The sequence below is a fragment of the Camelus ferus genome, chromosome 23 (genome assembly GCF_009834535.1).
Source record: "Camelus ferus isolate YT-003-E chromosome 23, BCGSAC_Cfer_1.0, whole genome shotgun sequence".
Classification (NCBI taxonomy): domain Eukaryota; kingdom Metazoa; phylum Chordata; class Mammalia; order Artiodactyla; family Camelidae; genus Camelus; species Camelus ferus.
Genome location: NC_045718.1, coordinates 3,087,836 through 3,110,121, shown reverse-complemented (window position 1 = coordinate 3,110,121; position 22,286 = coordinate 3,087,836). Strand labels below are relative to the sequence as shown.

Genomic DNA, 22,286 nt, shown 5'->3' with positions numbered 1-22,286 from the left:
TTCTAATTGAGAATTAATCATGTGCTTGCCCACATGAAAGGAGTGGCTCTTTGCCAGCAGCAGTAGTTGCCATAATCACAGGCAATAAAGGACACACCTTGTGGGCCTATGGAGTTATTTTACATTTATCCAATGTGATATTTGGTTCAGAAACAATTTCAACCTCTCTTTTAACTTCAATTTTGCTGAAAAAAATGTTAAGAGAACCTGCAAATGCTCACACACAGGCTTCTCATAAAGCACTGTCTAATTCTTTAGAACACGGCTGCAATTTATGCCAAAGTTTTATTTCTAAGACCATGTCTAGCTTTGTCAGAACTGACTTCACAACGTTTGACCAGCATATCTTCTCCTACTTCCTCTTCCTAAAACCAATTTTTTTTTTACAGAAGATTCTTCCTTACTTCCCACCAATTTGGCCAACATGTTTTAAATGTAATGAAGAGTCTATAATAATAGGCATTAAAAAATGTTAGACAAGGTCCTATTTAAAAGATGGTGACTTCTGGTTCTAACAAAGATGGACTAGCCCTGGGAATAACATGACAAACTAGTACAGGATGACTCTTCAAAGTGGGAAGAAGGCAAAAAATGTAGGGACCTTAGGATCTGAGGAACAACAGGGCAGTAAATCCCCTAGGTTTTCTTATTACTGCCCATATGCCCTCGACAAAGCATTTCAGAAGCATCTGTCCTAGAGCCTCCAACAGGCACCGATAAAGTAAGTTCCAAGAAAAGTCTCCTCCTCCTAGATAAAGAGCCAGGAAAACGGTGGCCTAAAACAAAAAGCCTTTTAGGCGATATCTGCCCTACTTTAGCCAAACACCAATGGACACACACACACACACACGGCTTCATGGGTCCAACAGAGCACAACAGGGGCCTAATTTTCACTCCACCCTCCCATCCAGCGGAAGTAAGCTGAATCCCCTATATGACGGGCCAGAGAGCTAATCCCCCATTTTCCTGGCAAAGCAGGCAGCGTTCCAATTTCCCTGCAGGGTGGTGCTGAAACTCCAACAAGGAGCTTATCTTCCATTCTCCACCTGGCAAGCAGGTAACTCTCCAATTTAACTGTAGGGGTAGTGTTGGTGGGACTGAGCATGGAACTTATTTTCCATCCCCTGCTCCATGGAAGGAGGTGGCTCTCTGATCCCCTGCCAAGTTAGTGTTGGCAGGTGAGTGGGGAGCCAATCTTCCATCCCCACCAGACTTAAGTAGGCTGTACTCTAATTCTTCACCAAGGCAGTGTCAGCTTGGCCCAGCAAGGAGCTGACAATCCACCCCCACCCTCCAATCTGACAACAAGGAGACAAGGAGGGTGTGCAAGGCAGGGCTAACCAGCATTCCACTTTCCCCCGACCCCTTCACATTCACACAGCATCAGAAAGACGAAACGAGAAGTGCGAGTCAGGGCTGGTCAGGACTTTATTCCCCCAAGCCTTGGTGTCAGGGGAGCCAGGTGAGAGCCGTACCTCCACGCCCGCGTCATGGTCATGACACTGAAGGCAGTGCTGTGTGTCGGGGCTCATCTGCACTCCAGTTCCCACTCTTCTCCCAGCAAGGGAGCAGGGCCTGGTGAGGAGCTGACTGTCCCATCCTATTCAGATAAGTGACATCGAAGGGTGTGGTGTGAGGTAGGGTTGGTCATTATGCCACTGCCCTCTTCACTTCCCTGTGAAGTGGACCCCATGGGAAGCTGAGCTTCCACTTACACCTAGTATCCATGAGGCAGAAGACAGTGATAGGAGAGGGGCTACTTGACACTCCACTGCCCCCTCCCCTGGAGTCAGTGGGGCTCAGTGGAGAGTTAAGGACATACCATCACCCGGAGACAACAAGGTAGTGCCCACTTTCACTGAGAAGGAACTGAAGGGAAGCTAAACTTCCAACCCACCATCTGCAATAAGGCAGTGTCAGTGAGGTGGTGCTGCAGGGACAGGTGAGAAACTGAAGATATACATTCACTGGCCATTGTGCTATACCTCAACATGGGGACAGCCTAGTAATAAAAACAGTAAATTGTACAATAGCCAAGACATGGAAACCACCTAAATGTCCATCGACAGATGACTGGATAAAGAAGCTGTGGTATATTTATACAATGGAATACTACTCAGCTATATAAAAGAATAAAATAATGCCATTTGCAGCAACATGATGGACCTGGAGATTGTCATTTTAAGTGAAGTAAGCCAGAAAGAGAAAGAAAAATACCATATGATAACACTTATATGTGGAACCTAAAAAAAAAAAGAAGACAAATGAACTTATTTACAAGACAGAAACAGACTCATAGACATAGAAAACAAACTTATGGTTACTTGGGGGGGGAGGGGGTGGGAAGGGATAAATTGAGAGTTTGAGACTTGCAGATACTAACTTATATAAAATACATCAACAACAAGTTTCTACTGTATAGCACAGGGAACTATATTCAATATCTTATAGTAACTTACACTTAAAAAGAATATGAAAACGAATATATGTATATTCCTAATGACTGAAGTGTTGTGCTGTACACCAGAAATTAACACAACATTGTAAACTAACTATACTTCAATAAAAATATATTTTAAAAAGAGTAAATTGGACCCAGGGTCTCACGTATAGTATATAAAATGTCCAGGATAAAATAAAAATCACTTGTCGAACCAGAAAAAACCATGACTTGAATGAGAACCCAGAAAATCTACCAACACCAACACTGAGATGACTCAGACATTGGAATTACCTGACAAGGATTTAAAAGCATAAACATGCTTCCACAAGGAATTGTGAATTCTCTTAAATGAAAAAGAAAATCTCAGCAAGGAAATAGAAGTTATAATAGAAGATCCAAATGGAAATTTAAGAATTAAAAAGAAAAACACTGAAACAACAATAAAATAAAAACTTGCTATACAGACTCAAGAGTAAAGATGAAAGAACAGAACCTGTGAACTTGAAGACAGATCCAAAGTATTTACCTAAACTGAACAAAATAAAAAAGAGAGTAAAAGAAAATGAAGAGAACCTGAAGGATCTGTGGGACAATAGCAAAAGAGCTAATATCTGTATAATTATAATCTCAGGGAGAAAGAAGCCCTGAAAATGTATTCTAAGAGATTATGTCTGAAAACATAGCAAAAAATGGCAAAAGACATGAATATAGATTCAAGAGGCTGAGTAAACTCTGGATCATAGGATAATACTAAAGAAATTCATGCCAAGGAATTCAATATTAAACTTCTGAAAACAAAATGCAAAGAAAAAAATAGTGAAAGTGGCTACAGGAAATGTTGCAAAATTTATAAGGGAATACCAATTCAAATTACAACAGGTTTCTCATCTAAACAATGGTGGCCAGAAGGAGTGGCACAACATTTTTCAAGTATTGAAAGAAAGCAATTCTCAATCATGAAGTTTACAGCCAGCAAAAATATCCTTTAGGAAGGAAAGGAAAATCAACACACTCTCAGCTGAATGAAAACTAAGAGAATTTGTTTTCATCAAGACTAAAGAGTGACTAAAGAAAGTTCTTTGAGCAGAGAGAAAATGATGACAGAAGGCTTAGAACTTCAGAAAGAAAATAAGAACATCAGAATGAGTAATACCAGGGGTAAACATGCAAACTATCCTTATCATGATTTATTAGTACTTGATGATTGAAGCAAAAATTCTAAACACCATTTGATGTGGTCCTCAATGTCTAGAGACAAAACACTCAAGATAATTATACTTAAAAAGCAGGACAGGGAAAGGGACCTCAATGGATATAAGGCTTCTATATTTCAACTGAAGTGACAAACAGCAATGCCAGTAGACCCTGGTAAGGTAATTATGTATACTGCAATGTCTAGAGCCACTAAAAACACTATACAAAAAGATACACCCCAAATTCTATAAATAAAAATGCAATCCTAAAATATGTTCAAGTAACCCACAGCAAGGTAAGAAAAGTGAAACAGAAAAAAACAATCGAAAGAAATAGAAAAGAAATGACAAAATTGCAGACATAAGTCTATCTCATCAATAAGATGTAAATGGTTAAAATACACCAAATAAATGGCAGAGACTGGGAGAATTGGTTACTATTAGATAATTGATATATATGCAGAATATATATAAATACACACAGAATGTATATGTGTATACATATATATATACACACACATAGTATGCATATATAAAGTGCATAAAATATGCTATACAACAGAATACACATTAATTTCAAGTGCTTTTGGAATATTCACCAAGAATGACTACATCCTAGGCCATTTAAAAAAAAAAAAAAAACCTCAAAACAAATTTTAAAGAACTGAAATCAGTGTTCTCTCTGATCACAATGGATTCAAATTAGAAATCAATAATAAGCAATTTTTGTAAATCTTCAAAAGCTTGCAAACTAAATACTCCTAATTAATGTATGAATCAAAGAGGAATTCTCAACAAAAATAAAAAATACAGAGGACTGAATAAAAATGAAAATACAATGCACTAAAATATTTGTGGTGCAGTTAAGCAGTACAAAGAGGAAAATTTACAGCACTAAATTAAGCATTAAATTAAATTTTCATTAAATTACAGCACTATTCTAACCTAATGCTTACCTTAAAGAGAAAAGGTCTGGAATTAACTCAGTTCCTACCTCAAGAAACTAGAAACAGAACAAAATAAGCACAAATCAAGCAGAAGTAAGGAAATAATATAATAGCAATCAATGAAATTGAAGATCGATAAACAGAAAAATCAAGGAAAAATTGGTTATTTTAAAATATCATTAAATTGATAAACTTCTAGGAACACTGACAAATATAAGAAAAGAGAAGACAAAAATAACACCACAAATGAAACAGGTGGTATCACTTTAGATCCTTTAGCCAGTAAAATGATATTATGGGATAAAAGATAATAGGAACAACAGTACAGTCACAAATCCAACAGCTTAGAAGAAATGGACCTATTCCCTGAAAACCATAAACTACCTAAAATCAATGAAATAGACAACCTGAATTAAAGAAATTAAATTTAATTAACAAGTTCCAAGAATGAGATCTCCAAAGCCAGAAAGCTTCACTAAACCTGGAGATGTCTACCCAACATTTAAGGAAGAATTACCACTAATTTTACATAATTTACATCAGAAAACAGAATAGGAGGGAGCACTTCCCAACTTATTTTATGAAGATAACTTTAACCTAATACCAAAAGACAGTACAAGAAAGGAAAATTATAGATCAGTACATCTCATGAACATGGAAAAAGATCCTAAAAAAAAAAATACTGGTAAATCAAATCTAGCAATGTTGAAAAGGAACTGTCATGACCAAGTGGGATTTACTCCAGGTATGTGAAGTTGGTTCAACATTTGAAAATCCATCAATATAAACAACCACATTAACAGGCTACAGAAGACAAATCAGATGATCAATTAATGCAGGAAAGGACTTTAACAAAATCTAACACTCATTACGGTGAAAACTTTTAGTCAACCAGCAATAGAGGAAAATTTTCTCAACATGATAAAGAGTATCTACAGCTAACATTATGCTTATTGGTGAAAAATGGAATGCTTTTTCCCTAACATTAGGAACAAAGCAAAGACGGTCGCTATTATCACTCTTACTCAACATAGTACTAGAAATTCTAGCTATTGCAACAAAGAAAAAAAATCATATAGACAAGAAAGAAAGTACGAAAGAGAGAAAGAGAGAAAGAAAAAGAGAGTGAAAGAGAAAGAAACAAGAAGAAACTGCTCCTAATTGCAGACATGATTGTTTATGTAGAAAATCCCAACAAATTATAAATGAATTTCAGAACTAATAAGTAAGTTCAGCAAGATTTTTAAATATAGGATCAACCCCCCAAATTAATATCATTTCTATATATTAACAAAAAATATCTGGGAATCAAAATTTAAAACATAATCAATTTCAATCACTCCAAATAAAACTAAACACTCATGAATAAATTCAGCAAAACATGCACAGGATCTGTATGCTGAAAATTATAAAGTGCCAATAAAAGAAATCAAAGATACAAAGAGAGGGAGACATTTACCATGTTCATGTACTGGAAGGTTCAGCATAGTTAAAGGTATCAGTTCTCCCCAGGTTCATCTATAGAAGTAATGAAATTCCTATCAAAATCCAGTAATACATTTGGTAGCTACAGGTAATTTATTCTATAACGTATATGGAAAGGAACAGGCTCTGAAATATGTTTTAAAAAAAACAAATGAAAAAGAAAAGTAAGTAAGAGTCACTGCCCCAGATATTAAGGTCAACAGTAATCAAGACTGTGTGGTAATGACAGAAGGACAGACAAATAGAACAGAACAGGAAATCCAGAAATAGACCTGCACAAATATGCTCAACTGGTATTTGACAAATATGCAAAAGCAATTCTATGGAGGAAGGCTATCCTTTTTGACTAATGTTACCGGACCATTTGAACACCCACTAACAGAAAAAAAAAAAAACAAACAAACCTTGAAAACTTGACCTAAACTGCATCCCTGGTACATTAACTCAAAAAGGGACACAGGCTTAAGTTTAAAATGTAAGACTATAAAACTTTTTATGGAAAAAATAGAGGATTGAGGGTTAGGCAAAGAATTCATAGGCTCAACACCAAAAGCATGATTGAGAAAAGGAAAGACTGACATTAGATCTTGTCCGAATTAAAACTTTTGCTCACTCTGTTAAGAGAATCAAAGAGAGAGACAAGCTACAAAACAAGCAATTTAATTAGAAACTGGGTAAAAGACATGAAGAGACATGTCACCAAACAGGATGTACAGATGGCAAATAAGCACATGAAAAGATGTTCAACATCATCACTTATCTAAATAAAATGGGTGGATTGTATCGATGTCAGTATCCTGGTTGTGATATGGTACTAGAATTTTGCAAGATGACACCATTGGGTCAAGGACACATGGAATCTCTCAGTATTATTTCTTACAAAATGCCTGTGAATCTACAGTTATCTCAAAAAAGTTAATTAAAAAATAAACAAGCACTATCTAAACTGGACCTCTCTAAACTAAATGCTCCCCAGTTTTCAAAATTTCTGGGGTCTCACTTTTCTTTCATATTTCTAAAAGTTTCTTCCCACATTGAGATGCCCTGCCTGACACTGCTACAGGTATTTTAAGGGATTAATCATAATGGTCACCATTTGTCCCAATGTGTATCCCCACAGAACTCATCTCATTTGCAGCTCACCTCTTTGTTTTTTCTAGTTACCTCTCATTCAACCTAAACATTAAACTCAAATCTTCTCTGTCAATTCCCTAAGGTACCAACACCCCCGGAAAAGCTACCTGTAATTGATTTTGGCCAAATAACTAGAAAAACGCAAGAGATTAGCATCTCAGAGAGCAAAACACTGATATGTCCATAATCTATCCTTTCTTGGTCAATCCGACCACAATGAAATTGGCAAGGGCCGAGTCTCCCCTTCCGGTCCCTGGGCTCTGTGTTTCCTCCCCTCCCCCATCCCCAACTCAAAAGCCTTCTGTCCTTTCCCTCACTTTCCTTTTATTCTTTTTTCCTTTCTCCCTAGATTGAGAACCATGAATAGTAATCATAAACAAAAGAATCAAACTTTTTTCTACTTCTAGAAAATATAATTCAATTATTTTCAAGGATTATTTCATGTAATCTTCAGAAAGCAGAATGAAGCTGCTTTTCCTAAAACAAGCATTTATACATATTTATATATATACAATATACATCCACATATGCATACATGTAATTACATATGCTATTTATAAATATCAGTATCTTTTCTCTGCTGTAGTTAGATGATTGGAAGATTAGCAAACCTATTAAAGCCTTTCCATTCTTGGGAAAGTTTTTGTAATTTGTTTTATTTTAGCTATTCTTTCTTTGGTTTACAGATACCTAAACTGGTATCTTGAACATATGTTCTTATTATGCATCCAGAACAATATAGCTGCTTGGACGATTTCTGAATGTTGCATTTTAGAGAGAGAAATACCAAGGGAAACTGTATGGGAAAATAAAACTATTCAAGGCCATGTTTAAATAAAGTCATATTCTCTATTCCATTACCAAGTGATACATACCATAGGCCAAATTCTGCCCTAGGTTATATGCACGCTGTTCCTGCTGACTTTAGTGGGAACTGTTCATGTATAACTGACGGCATCAGTTAGCCCTGTGGGCACAGAAATGCCTACCCTCAAAAGAAGCAAAAATTATCTGTCTTATTATATTTGGCTTTTGGATGAAAGTGATATAATATAAATGACAATTCTATTAGATAATATAGGTTTTAAAAAGCACTACCATCAAATTTTAACCATTACAAACTTGACAGAATTACCATAGTGGCATTTTAAAGACCAGAGACTGTTCAAACAAATAAGCAGACATTGGAAAACACTTCTCTTTTTATCGCCATTTTTTATTTTAGTAGTGTTACGGAATAAATGTGCACTATAATATTTGTGTATATTTTCCTTTTGTATATACTGTACATTTTATAGCCATTGGCTGAGAGTCAACCATTTTCTAGTAGGAAAAATTGTTAAATTCTTCAAATATCAGTTTCTAAGTTTAAATGTTAGTTTATTCATGGCTTGTTTTAGATCTTGATTAGTGATATTTCCAGAGGAGTTAATTTTTTTCTATGTAATAGAATGATAACATTCAAGCTTGTAAAAGGTAAACACTGCAGTGAGAGGTGTGGTGATCTTTATGTACATACTAGACAAACATTTTCTTTTGGTGTACACATATATATTGTACGTATAGTAGTGACATGTAACATTTATGAAATAGATTAGATTAGGAGCAGGTGGAAAAACACCAGCTGTCTGTCAAAGGGGGAAAACAAAAACAAAAAAACTTCATGCAAACTATGCAAAGCTCTAAGCCACTTTTCCCAGCCTTTTCCATTTAATACACGATGTATTTCTTTCTAAGAAATTAAGCTCCCCTGACCCTTACTAACATCTTGCTATTTTCATCTCCCAGGAATTACGCAGCTGTTCCCGGTATAGAGAATTTCTTTCTTCCTCCGCTTTACCATCTATTTAAGACCTATTTTTCCTTCAAGAGCTAACTTACATTCTACCTTCTTTATGCATCTTCCCTGACACAACTGAATTGGAATGGATCATTTCTTGTCTTAAATTCTAATTATCTGGCTAAACACTTTGTAATCCATCAAGGAAGGAAGGAAAGAAGAAATAATACTGGGGCTGTACTCCAGACCAACGGAGATGCAATGGAGTGTGAGCATATACTTTCCCTCCTTCTCCCTACATAAAGCATTTCAGTAGAATCCCCTTGAAAACATTCTAATACAACCAACAATGCTCTTTAAAATATAGCATCTTCCAATTGTTCTGGTTTCACTGCACATGCTGTTCCACTTTGTCTGCTGCACTCCACCCACACTGGCCTTTTAGTATCTCATATGCAACACAGTCCCTTTTACAAAAGGGCATTTGCACCATTTGCTATGCATGTATGGAATGTTCCCCTCTACTCTCGTTGGCTAGTTGAATCCTATACATTATTTTGTATGCATATTGTTGCCAGTTAACTTGTGTCCCTATCAAAAGACAGACTGAAGTCCTAACCTCCAGTGCCTGTGAATGTGACCTTACTTGGAAATGGAGTCTTTGCAGATGTCTTCAAGTTAAGATGAAGTTACTCGGAATTAGGATGGATCCTAATCCACTAGGACTGGTGTCCTTAGAAGAAGAGAAGACACTGACACATAGGGGGAAGAGGGCAATGAGATACAGAAGGCAGAGATGAGAGTGATGCATCTAAAAACAGGATTGCTGGCCAGAAGCTAGAAGCAGGTAAGGGTATTCCTCTATCGGTTTCAGAAAGAACATGGCCTTGCAGACAGCTTGATTTCAAACTTCTAGCCTTCAGAACTGCGAGAGAACCAAGTTTTAGTTGTTTTAAGCTACTCAGTTTGTGATCTTTCTTAGGGCAAGTCTAGAAAACTAAATACATATATCTAATTTCTTCAGGGTAAGCATTCCTTGACTTCAGAGATTTGATCAAATCGTCCTTCAGATGATCCCAAAGAATATATCAGTTATTTTACTTTCATTGGTGTGATTATTTGATTGTCTTTTCCTCCTAGTAGACTGTAAGTTCCATCAGAGCAGACTATAAAGTACTTTATCAGACATTATTTTCTTTACATGTCACATTTACGGCCGAAGCGAAATAGGCTGGTTTATCTTTGTTCCCAATTGCAATGGGTACGTAACATTTCAAGGGGTTATGTAATTTTCCTAGGGTTGCACATTTTTGAAGTAAAATATCAAGAATTAAATCTTTCCTTTTTTTAACATTTTTTATTGATTTATAATAATTCTACAATGTTGTGTCAAATTCCAGTGTAAATCTTTCCTTCTGACTTTAGAGTTTCCTTTGGATTTTAAAGTCTCATGCAAAGATGTACATAGAATAATTTTTACTTGTATTGTTTGACCTTTCTCCATAATCAAGTAGGAAGAACCCCCCTTTCCTTTTTCTATTGCATCACTGTATCATACAAGACTTGGTTCTGTACGCCATGGATCAGGTGATCAGGATGGGTTAAGTGGAATATTCTTTCTTGAATCCACTGTAGTCTTTTCTGACTGCCATCAACCACAGAGATATTGAGCAGAACTCTACATGAAATTACATTCCATTATGCATTTAAGTCACTTGTATCATGAGAGACAGTTGAAAAATATATTGATTTTAATTATTTGTACAAAGCATGTAAATATGTGAAGCATTACAAATATTTACATTACAAATACATACAAACGTGTATGAAAATTCCTTTATATTTATTTAACAAATATATCTTACCAGTTCTTGGTTTTTTCAGAGGAGGATTCAGAGAACTTTGAAAACTAATTACCCGTTATATCTTCACAGTGATCTCGGTTCACAGCAATTTATTATTTTTTGAGTTAAAGGTCCGAGAATCTTGAGACTGTAGTTTTAGGCAGGTAATTTAACCTCCGTAAAGCTCATTTTTTAATCCAGTACACCTAATCAGTGCTCAGTAATGGCTATTATCATTTGAACTGATTGTTCTGAAAAGCTTTGTTAAATTTATTGATCTTTAGTTAGTTCTGAGTAACTAAAACTATTCTATTAACTTGGGTGATATTCACCTGACTGAATACAAACAGAACACTTTCACATACACATAAATATAGTTTAAGGCAATGAAAATTATTAAAGGAACAACATAGATTGAGATTCTCTTGGGGTGGGAGTTTAGATGGTGCTCCCATAAGAATCCCAGTACACAGAGCTCACTGAAATGAACAAGGAAGCTTCTATATGGCTGTGTGGACATTTCATGTTCCCTCAATCAATAGAGACATGGAAATACCTTTATGAAGTGTGCACATAGGCATACACTCCAGAGATTAATTGAGAGAGTTGGTTTATCTATTCTAACAAATGCTGGTTAAATTGCATTTTCTTTTTCTCCAGAACTATCAATAGTTTTCCTTTTTCAGATTGAATACATAAATCAAAAGAACATATTTCATGAACAAACTATGATTATGAAACTCCTATTCCTCATCTATCGATTGCTAAAACTTTATTTACCCATGCATTTTTTTCCTTCATTGAATCAGATTAGATCTGCTCTTTTTCACATTATTGTAGCTCAGACCATCTGTGGCTCTTGAATTGTCAATGTATCAAGAAGTCTTCAAAATAGCACAGATAATGTGAAAAACTCCACTGCTAAAACATTCCTTGCTTCCATAACTTGCAGTATCTCATCAGTTTCTAAGTATGGAACTTAATTGTTTTACTGCATTTCAGCATAATTACTAAAGGGTTGCTATACTAATGAATCTTTCATGCTATTTGTTCTATAAAATACGCAGAGTTACTTAAGAACAGTATTTTCATAGGAAACAGGTTTTACTTTTAAATGATATGCAACTAAATGTCAATATACTTCCAAGTTGTTTTCCTCACCAATCCACAACAAATAGCTGAAGTAAAATCCTTTTACTTACTTATTTTTGAAAAAGAAAATCAAAAGAGATCTTTTAGAATAACTATAACATGTACTGATTCAATATGAAAACTAAGCCTAAAAAATCTGCTAATGTTACCAGTGTTCCCCATTCGATAATAAAAAGTCTGAATTGATTTTTTCCAGTTTTAGTACAAAAAATATGACATAACGAATTTCAGCTTGATATAACTTGAAATAGCCAATATATTAAACCCCAAAGTGAAATTTAAATTGGCAATCATGTCAGATTCAAGTCCCTGAATGAATATTAATTTTAAAACTAATCATTTTCCAACAGGTTGAAGCTTCAAAATGCTAGTTCTTGAATAAAGACTGTTAGATCCATTACTATGATATCAGGCATTTTTTGTTTAGGAAACCAGACCTCCAGCATTCAGTATGTCTGGCTCCTCCTCACCATCTTCTGTGCCCAAGGATTTAATTATTTAAAATTCATTTCTTTTTCTGGATTTGGGAAATTAGAATTCTGATTTTTACTGATGGAAAGCTGACATTGAGTCAACTATCTGAGGCTAAGGTATAAGGTCAGATAGGTTAATTTTATGTCACTAGGTCTTTGTTAAGTTAAATTCTTGTTTTTGAGTCAATTCCATAAGTAAAGACATATGTTTTATTTTTATACACACACACATGCACATAATATAAATTCATTGATTTGTAGCCATACTGGAGGATGAGTTAAAAATATATACATACGCATTAACTAGACTTGCAATTTTAAACTTGACTAAGCCAGATTTTCATTTCTGTGTTCTACCCTATGCCCAGCATGATGAAGAACCTAAATTCCGAAATCAAACAGAACTGGGATGCACTATGTAATAATGCGACAGGGAGTAAGTTACATTTGATATTAAAATATGTTCTCTGTGATTAAACAGTGAAAGAATTACAAGCTGCATTTGTCCACATCTTGGCCATAAAATCCACCCAAAAGATGCTTCTGTGTAAACAGCAGACAGCTTGAGGATGCAGGAAAAAGCAGCAGCCCAATTGTCAGCTGAAGAGTTAGCTCTGTCACTATCTTCATCTAGACAACGCTCAACTTAACAGCTTTCCATACTTTAAAAGTCACTTACTTTTTAACGTAGAACTCAGGGAAGCCTCATTTTGTTCATCTAGTCCAATCCTCTTACTACACGAGAAAACCGAGTCAAGTGAATCTGTTAAAGACTACTGACTGAGTAGCATTACCTGAATCAGATTTATCTGCTCCCAATCTCCTGTCCCTCCCACTGCTATTCATAACAACTTTTAAAAAAGGAGCACACTTTTATAAACATTTATTGTAATTCATACTATAGGTATCATAATATCTCAAATGTATTCAGATTGGCGTCTGATTTAAAGGAAGCCTATGCAGGTCTCCAATTTAGAACAAATAATTTTTGTTTGCTGTTTAATTTTCCTTTGGATGAAGTTTCCCATAATGCTGGGTACACCCAAATCTATCAATAAATGCCCGATGAATAAATAACCCATATGCATGGTTTTCCTAATACTTTATAACTGCTTAGTTCTGTAGTTTTAAGGTAAAACAGAATGGGGGAGGCAAAAAACCTCATGTGAAAATAAAGAAAGATAAAAAAGAGCAAAAATTGGAAAGGACAAGTTTTCTCTTGATAGTCAAACAGTTATGAAATAAAGCAGTCTCATTACATCATAAGTACTTTAACCTTTTCTTGAAAGAAGGGGAAGATTTAAAGATTTATAAAGAAATTTTGCCTCAACTAGGAAATGACTCATATTTGACATGTATTGAAATGATAATGCTGATTTCAATAGGCACTCTAAGAGCACTGGACTCCCAGGAGAGTAATTCAGTCATGGTTACCTCTTCAGATCTGGATTTTAAACTTTCTTTGTGAAGCTTTAAATGTACGACTGCCTGCCGTAACATGGCACAGTTTCACAGATAAGGCAAAACAAAGGTGAGTAAAAAGAATGTTTTTCTCTTTGTTGATACAAAAATATGCAACGAATCTATCTGTTATCTTCTGCAGATTCTCTTTGGTGGTTTCTATTTCCACAGTTTTAACAGTATAACCCAATTCTGTTGCACTAGTCAGTGGATGAAATAGACAACAAGATATAGAACAAATTAGTCCCCTATCTGCTAACTACTGAACAAATGAGCACTGACAGATTGAATCCATCATGCGCTGATGGAATCCATCACATCAGACATGACTCATCTTTATGTAGGTCCTTTCAACCCTGGTAGCGTGGAAATCCTACTTCCTGCCAACTGAATTTGCTAAACATATCCTAGAGAAAAGCCGAGTATGCTAAGCCTAAGATGCTGATTGAATATCTTTTTGTCAGTATCTTCTTATGGAAATTGATCATTGTTACCTCCCTGCATTCATATTTCACATGTTCTTCCTAAAGCTTTTCATGCTTTGCTATGCACATACGTAGAATTTCACAGTTATAATCAGACAAAACAAAGATATGTATAAAGTATATTTCAATCCTCAAGAACAGCATCTATGCTGAAACATTTTAAAATCCAAGTAACAATTCTCAAGACCCTCTAAAGAAGTCTACTCACTACCTACTTTGGGGTGGGGAAAAAGGTGAGAAATCAGATTATTTTCATAAAGCGAATGAGGGTACAAATGTCCACTAGGGCAAACTGCGGGTCCACAGACGTCTGGCAGATTCCTGCTCCACGACCCTCTGGTCCAAGGCCTCCCTGGCGTCCGGCTACTGCCCTTTAAAGATAACAAAGAACATTCCTTTCCTAACACATACCTGCCTTACCTGAGATAATGATCTATACAATGCCTGGAAGTCTGACCGCCAGAACCTGTTACAGCCCCCTGCCAGAGTCTTGCAGCCTGACCCTCTCATGAAACCCCCTCCCTTCCCTGTTACCTCAACATCAACCAACCAGAGACTTGTGCACAAGCCAATCATGCACCTTGTGACCCCTCGGTACCCAATGTAACCCTCCATAATAAAAGAGCTGAGCAACAGACCCTCAGGGCTCACACTGGCACCTCTCCTCTGTGTGGCCCGTTGCCGTCTACAGCAACGTACCTAACAAACTCCTTTTCTGTTCTCATCCTTTGGTAGATTACTTTTACTGCCTGCACACTGGCCCGCCGAACCCCATGACACAAATGGGGTTCACACAAACCAAATCTGGATGCACCTATGAGAACATACATATACTGGAAAGTGCAGTCCACAGCACCTCCAGTCTAAAAAGGCAAGTGTGACTTTTGGCTGCACTGGACCATTACAGAGCCAAGAAACGAAAGAATAAACCGTATTTCTACTGCTGGGAACTATAAAATACCAGACATCTCACAGTTATCTCAGCCTTTCGCAGCTTCTAAGGCTAATACAAACTGTAGCTGACAACCCAAGCAATAATGTAACACCTTTTGAGTGTCTGATGTGTAAAGTTCATTAGTTCCAAGGTCAGCGGTTTACCGCAACAGCCAAATTGTATTCATATCATCAGATGCTACCTACAAAAGACAGCTGTAAAGACCAGGCAGGGGTCTTGATATTGCCCAGACTAGTAAAATCAGTACTAGACAGCCAAAGAGCCCTTACACATTTTTGAACAAAATAAAATACACTAGCCAAATAAAACAAAAATTTCCTGAGGATATTATTCCAAACAGGATTGCCTTAAGCTTCTCTGGGGGTTTTCACAGCGAATTTGAGGGGGAAATGCTGGTCTTTCAAGAGATACATCATTAAGTCATTTAAATATCATTTTCCTTTAGTTGTCATTTACACATACTTGAAATCTGAAAGATCGTGCTTCCGATCTTGTGGGAAGATGCCATTAGAGGAAAGAAAGGAAGATGGATCCTTGTGTTTAACCAAATGTTAAATATTTTTTATTTTACTCACCTGCACACTAAGATGAATCCATTTCTTCACAAGAATTCTCCCCAGTGTCATTATTTTTATTGGAGGCTGCAAACCATTTACTGTGCGATAATAAAACACGGTCTCTTTCTCAGATATTGTAAGCTTGAACACAATCTGCCCCTCCGCCGTCTTTTCTATAATACACCTTAGGAAGCAACCAGAAAAGAGAAAAGGTTAGCCTCCAACCTAAAGACATGCTACAGCACTGTGCAATTACGGTGGTGTAACTGACCCCAGACTCCACTCAAAAAAGGGTCACCATGAATAAGCACCTGAATGTCATCATACTCAGGACCAGTATTTTTTAGATTAAGAAGCCCTCTGATTTCAATAAAAAACAGAATTCTTATTTGCAGTATATTCCCCAGAAACTCAACTCCCTTTATCAGAGATTCATGATGGGAGCTGAAGTGGTAGAATCATCCCACAAAACCAACATTTAGCCTATTGGCTCATTAGTTCCTCTGCTGTTTCTTTTATAGGAAGCGGCACAATACACCACATCCTGCTTGGGTACTGAGTCACCAGCGCAAATCTTTTTCTTTTTTTTTTTTTTTTTTAAATGTAAAGAGAGTTTAGCGTCCACAGAAGGCTCTAAACTGCCAGCCCTGAAGTCAGAATTGCTCTATTTAATTTCCATGATGAAATGGAGAATGGACAACTGTAGTCTTTACTCACCCCATCATCAAGTGGCCAGAAGCCAAAGCCGGGGTCTGTAAGACCTAGCTCTCCATGACCACACAGCCCAACTGAGGCACTGAGATAATAATGATCTTGGATGAAAGGCCATCCTATTTTCTAAAGACACAGTGAAATATTTTGATCAACTAGAAGAATTTGCAGAAAATGTCTGGGTCTTGTGTCGAGCCAGTGACCAAATTATTTTTTTTAATCACTTCTATTTTTTATCACAACAGCCCTCTTTTCCCATCCCTTTAAATAAGTATTTTTTGTTTATTTTTTTTAATTTTTTGTATTATTTTATTTCATACTAATTACATCATTGTGTTCCTGGCCACTCTGCACCCACTGAGCAGAAACAGATATGAACTTAAGCCCCTTTCCTCTATTACATTTCAACCTAGCAATTCAACTTTCTAGCAGAAGAGAGAATATTAGGAATGTTTGCTAGTGGCCTACCATGTGGATTATTCCGTCAAATCTACTATTCAAAGAGAAATATCACCAGCATTATCCATCAGTCCATCAACAAACTATTACTCCCAAATAACAAACTATTAAAGATGCTCATTGGCCCCCAGAATCTCAGACAATAACTCAAGAAGGAGGTGCACCCCAGGGAGAAGAACTTCATCACGTACTAGGCGTCTGGGTTCCCTTCTTCACCCAGTTGCCTCCTAGTCAGTTTAGGCATCTCCATGATGATGTCTGATCATGGACCCCTCCTTGCTCAAGGGTCTCAAGGGGCCTTCATTTATGCTTGCTTACACTGTGCTGCCTTGGCAAGGACACCGATCTATTCATCTTCCCATTAGATGACTTATCTGGGGTTAGAAGCATAGCCTGGTGTATGGTAGACCCTCACAAAATGATGAGTTAGTCATCTAATTGAGTAGGAAGAGTCAAAGAGGCAAAGGTAAGACTGGGCCAACCAAGAATTATTGCTAAGCATGTTTTAAAACTTTCCTTAGAGGGCACATTTTTCACAAAGCAGTCCATCTCACTTGCATTTATTCTTTCCAAGAGTTGAGAGGTAGTAAGACTGGAGCACACTTAATAGTCACTATTTTACTGTCACCATTTTACTCTATCTTGTACATGTATTTGAAGAAAAAGGTATGAGAACTGTATATTTTTTACCTTAGGCAAGTAAGTTTAGTTGACATAGATTTCATATAAAGTAGAAATGTGGTTCTATGGAAATTCTACATGATTTTTTTGAATTCTTGAGGAGGTGGATATTTCTAAGTCACTGGAATGAGTTTCTCTTTATTCCCTGCCTCCAGGTCTTAAACAATCTAAGAAGAGTTTGTCTCTATTGGTTTTCTCTCGAGTTTAAATCTACAAGTTACAATTTGACCATTACTCAAGAATGTATTTGCAAAATGCAGGCTTATTTCCCCAAGCTTACTGAAAATGCATTTCTTAATATGTTATTGATTATCTTCCTTGCTATTTTGTTTGCTTGTAAACATACTAGCCTTGGTAGATAATGAATGTGAGAGGAAGGCAGGTAGCAAAATATTTAGGAACTGGATTTATTTTGCTTCTGGATAAACAATAATTGGATAATCCATGTTTTGTTTGTTTTACTTATCTAGTGCAAACACCCCGAAATTCCCCTAATTCCCATAGGTTTTTTGGTTTTGAGAATGGAAACGACCTTGACGCATGGAACTCTCAAAACTGTAAACCATGTGCTACCGCTTTTGTAAATACTCCTGTCTTCTTTATACAAAATGATACCAATAGAAGATGAATCTGGTAGAGACATACCCCTTGGAAAAAGCCTGGAAAAAATACTTCACCCTAGCCATATATGTCAAGAGACAATTTTTTAAGACTCTTTGGATATTAGTTACATAAACTAAAGTAGGCTGCATTTACTGACATTTCAAACAGTACGGAAACAGGGTTTTCTTTTAGGGGACACACAGAAATAGGGATAATGGTCTGTGATGATTTTCACTTCAAATAAAACAAAATGAAAATATGCCAACTTTCACTTGGCAAACTAAAACTAAACACCAAAGATATTTAAGTCATATTTGCTTATGAGATCATAAGACTTTTCTGGTTTGTCTCACAAGTTTTTAGATACATGGCCAACATCCTCACACAAAGAAACACCACCAGGGGAAGTCAAATGCCCTATGGGAAGATGAAATATAAGCAAAAAAGTGCCTCAAAACTGTCTTACTTATTCCAGTTTCCATATTGACTCCAAACACTTAGGCGAAACATTGGAAATCATCTTAAGAAATGATTACAGAATGAAAAAAAACAGGTGATTATATAAAATAACAAAAAATGTTAAGGAAGCCCCAATCGGAACTCACTGAAGGGATCCCTACTGGGATCCAAGGCATGAACGCTTCTGAGAATCTTTTATGTTCATCTCTATACTTTCCAACAGATGAAGGCAACTTGAGGTAAAGGGCTGAAAGCTACCTCCTCTCAAAGGTGGAGAATCATTCATTTATTCAACTCCTATGACTGAGAATTTTCCATGAGTCAAACAAACATCTCTTCCTGGGAAAATAAGGATGAGAGAGCTATGTGCCTCAGGGAAATTTTACAGTCTAGTGAGGGCAGGTTGTTTATACAAACCTAGACCAACACTGAAAATAGCCATTATTTGTATTACTAGTCCCCATGCCTCAAAACTCACACTGAGCCTGGTTTAGCCTCTGAAGAGTAAGACCAAAGGTTTAGATCAACTACTGCAAATAAAAATGAGCCTGGTGTAAACATGTCCCCGGCAAGGAAGTTATTTTAACATACTATTTTTGGAGGTTTCACTTCATCCATGGAAAGGAGAAAACTACTTTAAATTTAGAGGGAATTTAGGGGGGAATGTTTGGAATATAAAGTTGACGAGGAATGAATGCAGTAGTTGGTCTTCAGTCACATGTGTTCCCAAGTGCTAGCCTTCATTTCGAGTTTACAACTGAAGTTGCAAGAGCCTTCGCTCGTACTGATTTTTCGGGATCCCAGGAAAGCTTACCCTCCCTCTCCTACTTACATTACACCTTCTTGCTCGGGTTTCAGCCACACAGCTAGAGTAAATGATGCCGCCAGAAGCGGAGCAGGAGGAGAAGCAAAGCACTTCTTGTGACTTCCGAAGATGAAACTCGAAGAATTGCTCTGGGAATTGGGCCGCAGATCACGCCGGTCCACCATGATGCAGCTCCCAAGGCCGGCTGCAAAGAGGGCGGTGGGGTCCGGGGACGCGGACCGGTAGGGGCAGTCCTGCACGCAGACCCGCTGGCTGCAGAACCGCAGGCTTTCCGCAGCCGCCGGGCTCTGACAAAACATGCTCCGCGCCGGGAGTCCACACGTGGCCTGGGCTGGCACAACTGAAACCTTCTTGAAAGCGCCTACATTCTCCAGCCTGGGGAAGAGGCCCCGCGAGTCGGCCCACGGCAGGGACGCTAGATAGGCCAAGAGCAGTGTTTCCGGGACAGGCAACAAGAAGCCCAGGGAAAGAGCCAGGCAATGCATGTTTACAAAAAAGCATTCTCCTTCTGATACAGTCTTCTTAAATAAACAAGGCCAACGGCGCTCGCCAGCCACGCTTCGGAGCAGGGTGCATTAAGTAACGTTGAGATGCTCCATTTTCGGGAAACTGCAGATGTGTTTTCACACCAGGGTAACAGCAGAGGCCTTCTTAGCAATGGTGAAGACGTGTAGCAGCTGGTGTCTGGGAATCAAAAGAAAAAAACAAAAAACAAAAAACAAAAAACAGTGTCACAGTGTCAAGGAAAACCTGCTACATCTTTAAAACTTCAGTTCACTCTGAGCATGAGGACTCTGAGGCCCAGGCAGAAACATTAAACTTCTTGAGAAACATCTGAAATCCATTATCTAGACTAAAACACTCATTCTTTGGGTAACTCTCTTCATCTCATTGGGTAGATCAAGCACTCTAGAAGTTCACAGGACAACCAGATTTTATACACATATATATCTGTATTTCTATTAATACATTTCCCCCAGTCATTTCAGACGGCTGCTCCACCCCAGGGAATTAGCATGATCCACCCTACTTGACGAGGTAAAGAACTGTATAGATTTCCTTTACACACGCAACGGATGCTGGAACACAGGGCCAACTTGCAGATGTCCCAAATCAAGCTGGCAAAGCACTTCGGGCCTGCCCTCCTCATCCCAGCATGTGCAGCCGCAACTTTAAGCTCCCAGTAAAGCTGATTAGAAACCCAACACCATCTGTCCGTCCCACGCCTCAGTATTTAGCAAAGGCTCGTGTGTTTCCCCATATGACTACGCATTTGTAGGTTAAATGTGGACCCTGAATACTGTGTCAGTAATTGTACTGATAAATAAGCTGAGTTACCCTTTCTTTATTGCATTTCAACCAGTCCCCTCAGTGTGACAAATGGCTCTTCCCAGGGCCGCTGTCCCTTGTTGCCTAGCAACGCAGCGGTCACCCCCCAGCTACTTTGCTACTCTCAGCAAAGAGGCCACAGCAGCAGGACTACTGTAAGGAAGACTTGGGTGCCCAAGTCAGGGATTCTGCACAGCAAATGTTTGGTTACCTGAAAAACTCAGCGCAGTCAGCTTGCTGGCCCGCCTGGAACTAAGCTCCCCAAGCCTGCAGCAGGTGCCTCAGGCAGTGGGAGGGACCAAAAGGGGGCCAGGCATGCATAATTTTAAAGCAGCAGTGCACCTTATCCGCTGATCTTTTTTGCCCCTCCCCCTTTCCCCACTTGCATGCACCTCAATCCACTTAATCATGTCATCACAATGATCTGCCACTATTTCACAGGAACACAATGAGTAATTCCCAGTGCCCTCTTTTCTGGTGTACAGACACAATGATACCCTAAAAGCACAGTCCATTGATGAAAGTTTCTGTTGACCATTCAGCTGTCACTGCATTCTTCACCCCAGAATACCCTCTCCTAAATATACATGCTTTTCTAGATTAAGAAGAGCATCTGATGGTATCTCTAAATGTTGCATTTGGAAGATCAGGGATTTTAATTAAACTGCAGAAGCAAAGGAATTGCTGGCTTTTTTAGCTGCTTGATTGGCTATGAATGTGTGTATTTATGAATGCATAGTTTGATGTCAATTCTATGCAGTTTTATTTCACCCAAAACTCTCTCTTTTCAACCATCTGGGATGTTTTATCCTAAATGAGAACTATCCTAAAGCAACTGACACTTCTATTCCTCCATTAGTATCTTAAGAATGGAAAACTCATTTGGAAAACAACCAGCCAATTGTGCTTTTAATTTCTGTAAAATAAAACATAATATTTAGACAGATTTATCATTTTTAGAGAAATGTTTAGGAAGGAGAGAGTGTTTGCATGGTGTTTCTTGTTAGTAAGGCAGCCAGGGACAAATCCAAAGTGTCTTCTCTCAGATTTCACTTAATTTCTTTTCCAAGAGATACCTGATGACCACCCTTTTAAGTATCAAGTTTATGTATCAGAACTAGGTGCTTCCAGAGGAAATATTCACCTTTTGACAAATTATCCTATTCATTCTAACTGTTGGTTATTACAATCTTGCAAGGGCAATTTTTTTTTATTAAAAAGTAAATTTTAATTTAAAACCAGCTAATAGGTAAGGACTTCTAAAAATCTGGGAAAATATGTTTGGAAATAGATATATAGGACACAGTGA

General features: G+C 37.5%; 1 protein-coding gene across 1 annotated transcript in view; it reads right to left on the bottom strand.

The window, feature by feature from the left end:
* USH2A (usherin) overlaps positions 1-20,782 on the bottom strand; it is a 640,561-nt gene extending 619,779 nt beyond the window's left edge. The window contains exons 1-2 of the mRNA XM_032466772.1: positions 19,655-20,782; positions 15,928-16,093 (exon numbers count right to left, since the gene is read on the bottom strand). Of these exons, the coding sequence (XP_032322663.1) occupies positions 15,928-16,093; positions 19,655-20,133 (645 nt within the window). The 5' untranslated portion in view covers positions 20,134-20,782. The remainder of the gene's footprint in view (positions 1-15,927; positions 16,094-19,654) is intronic.
* Between the last annotated feature and the right edge of the window lie 1,504 nt (positions 20,783-22,286).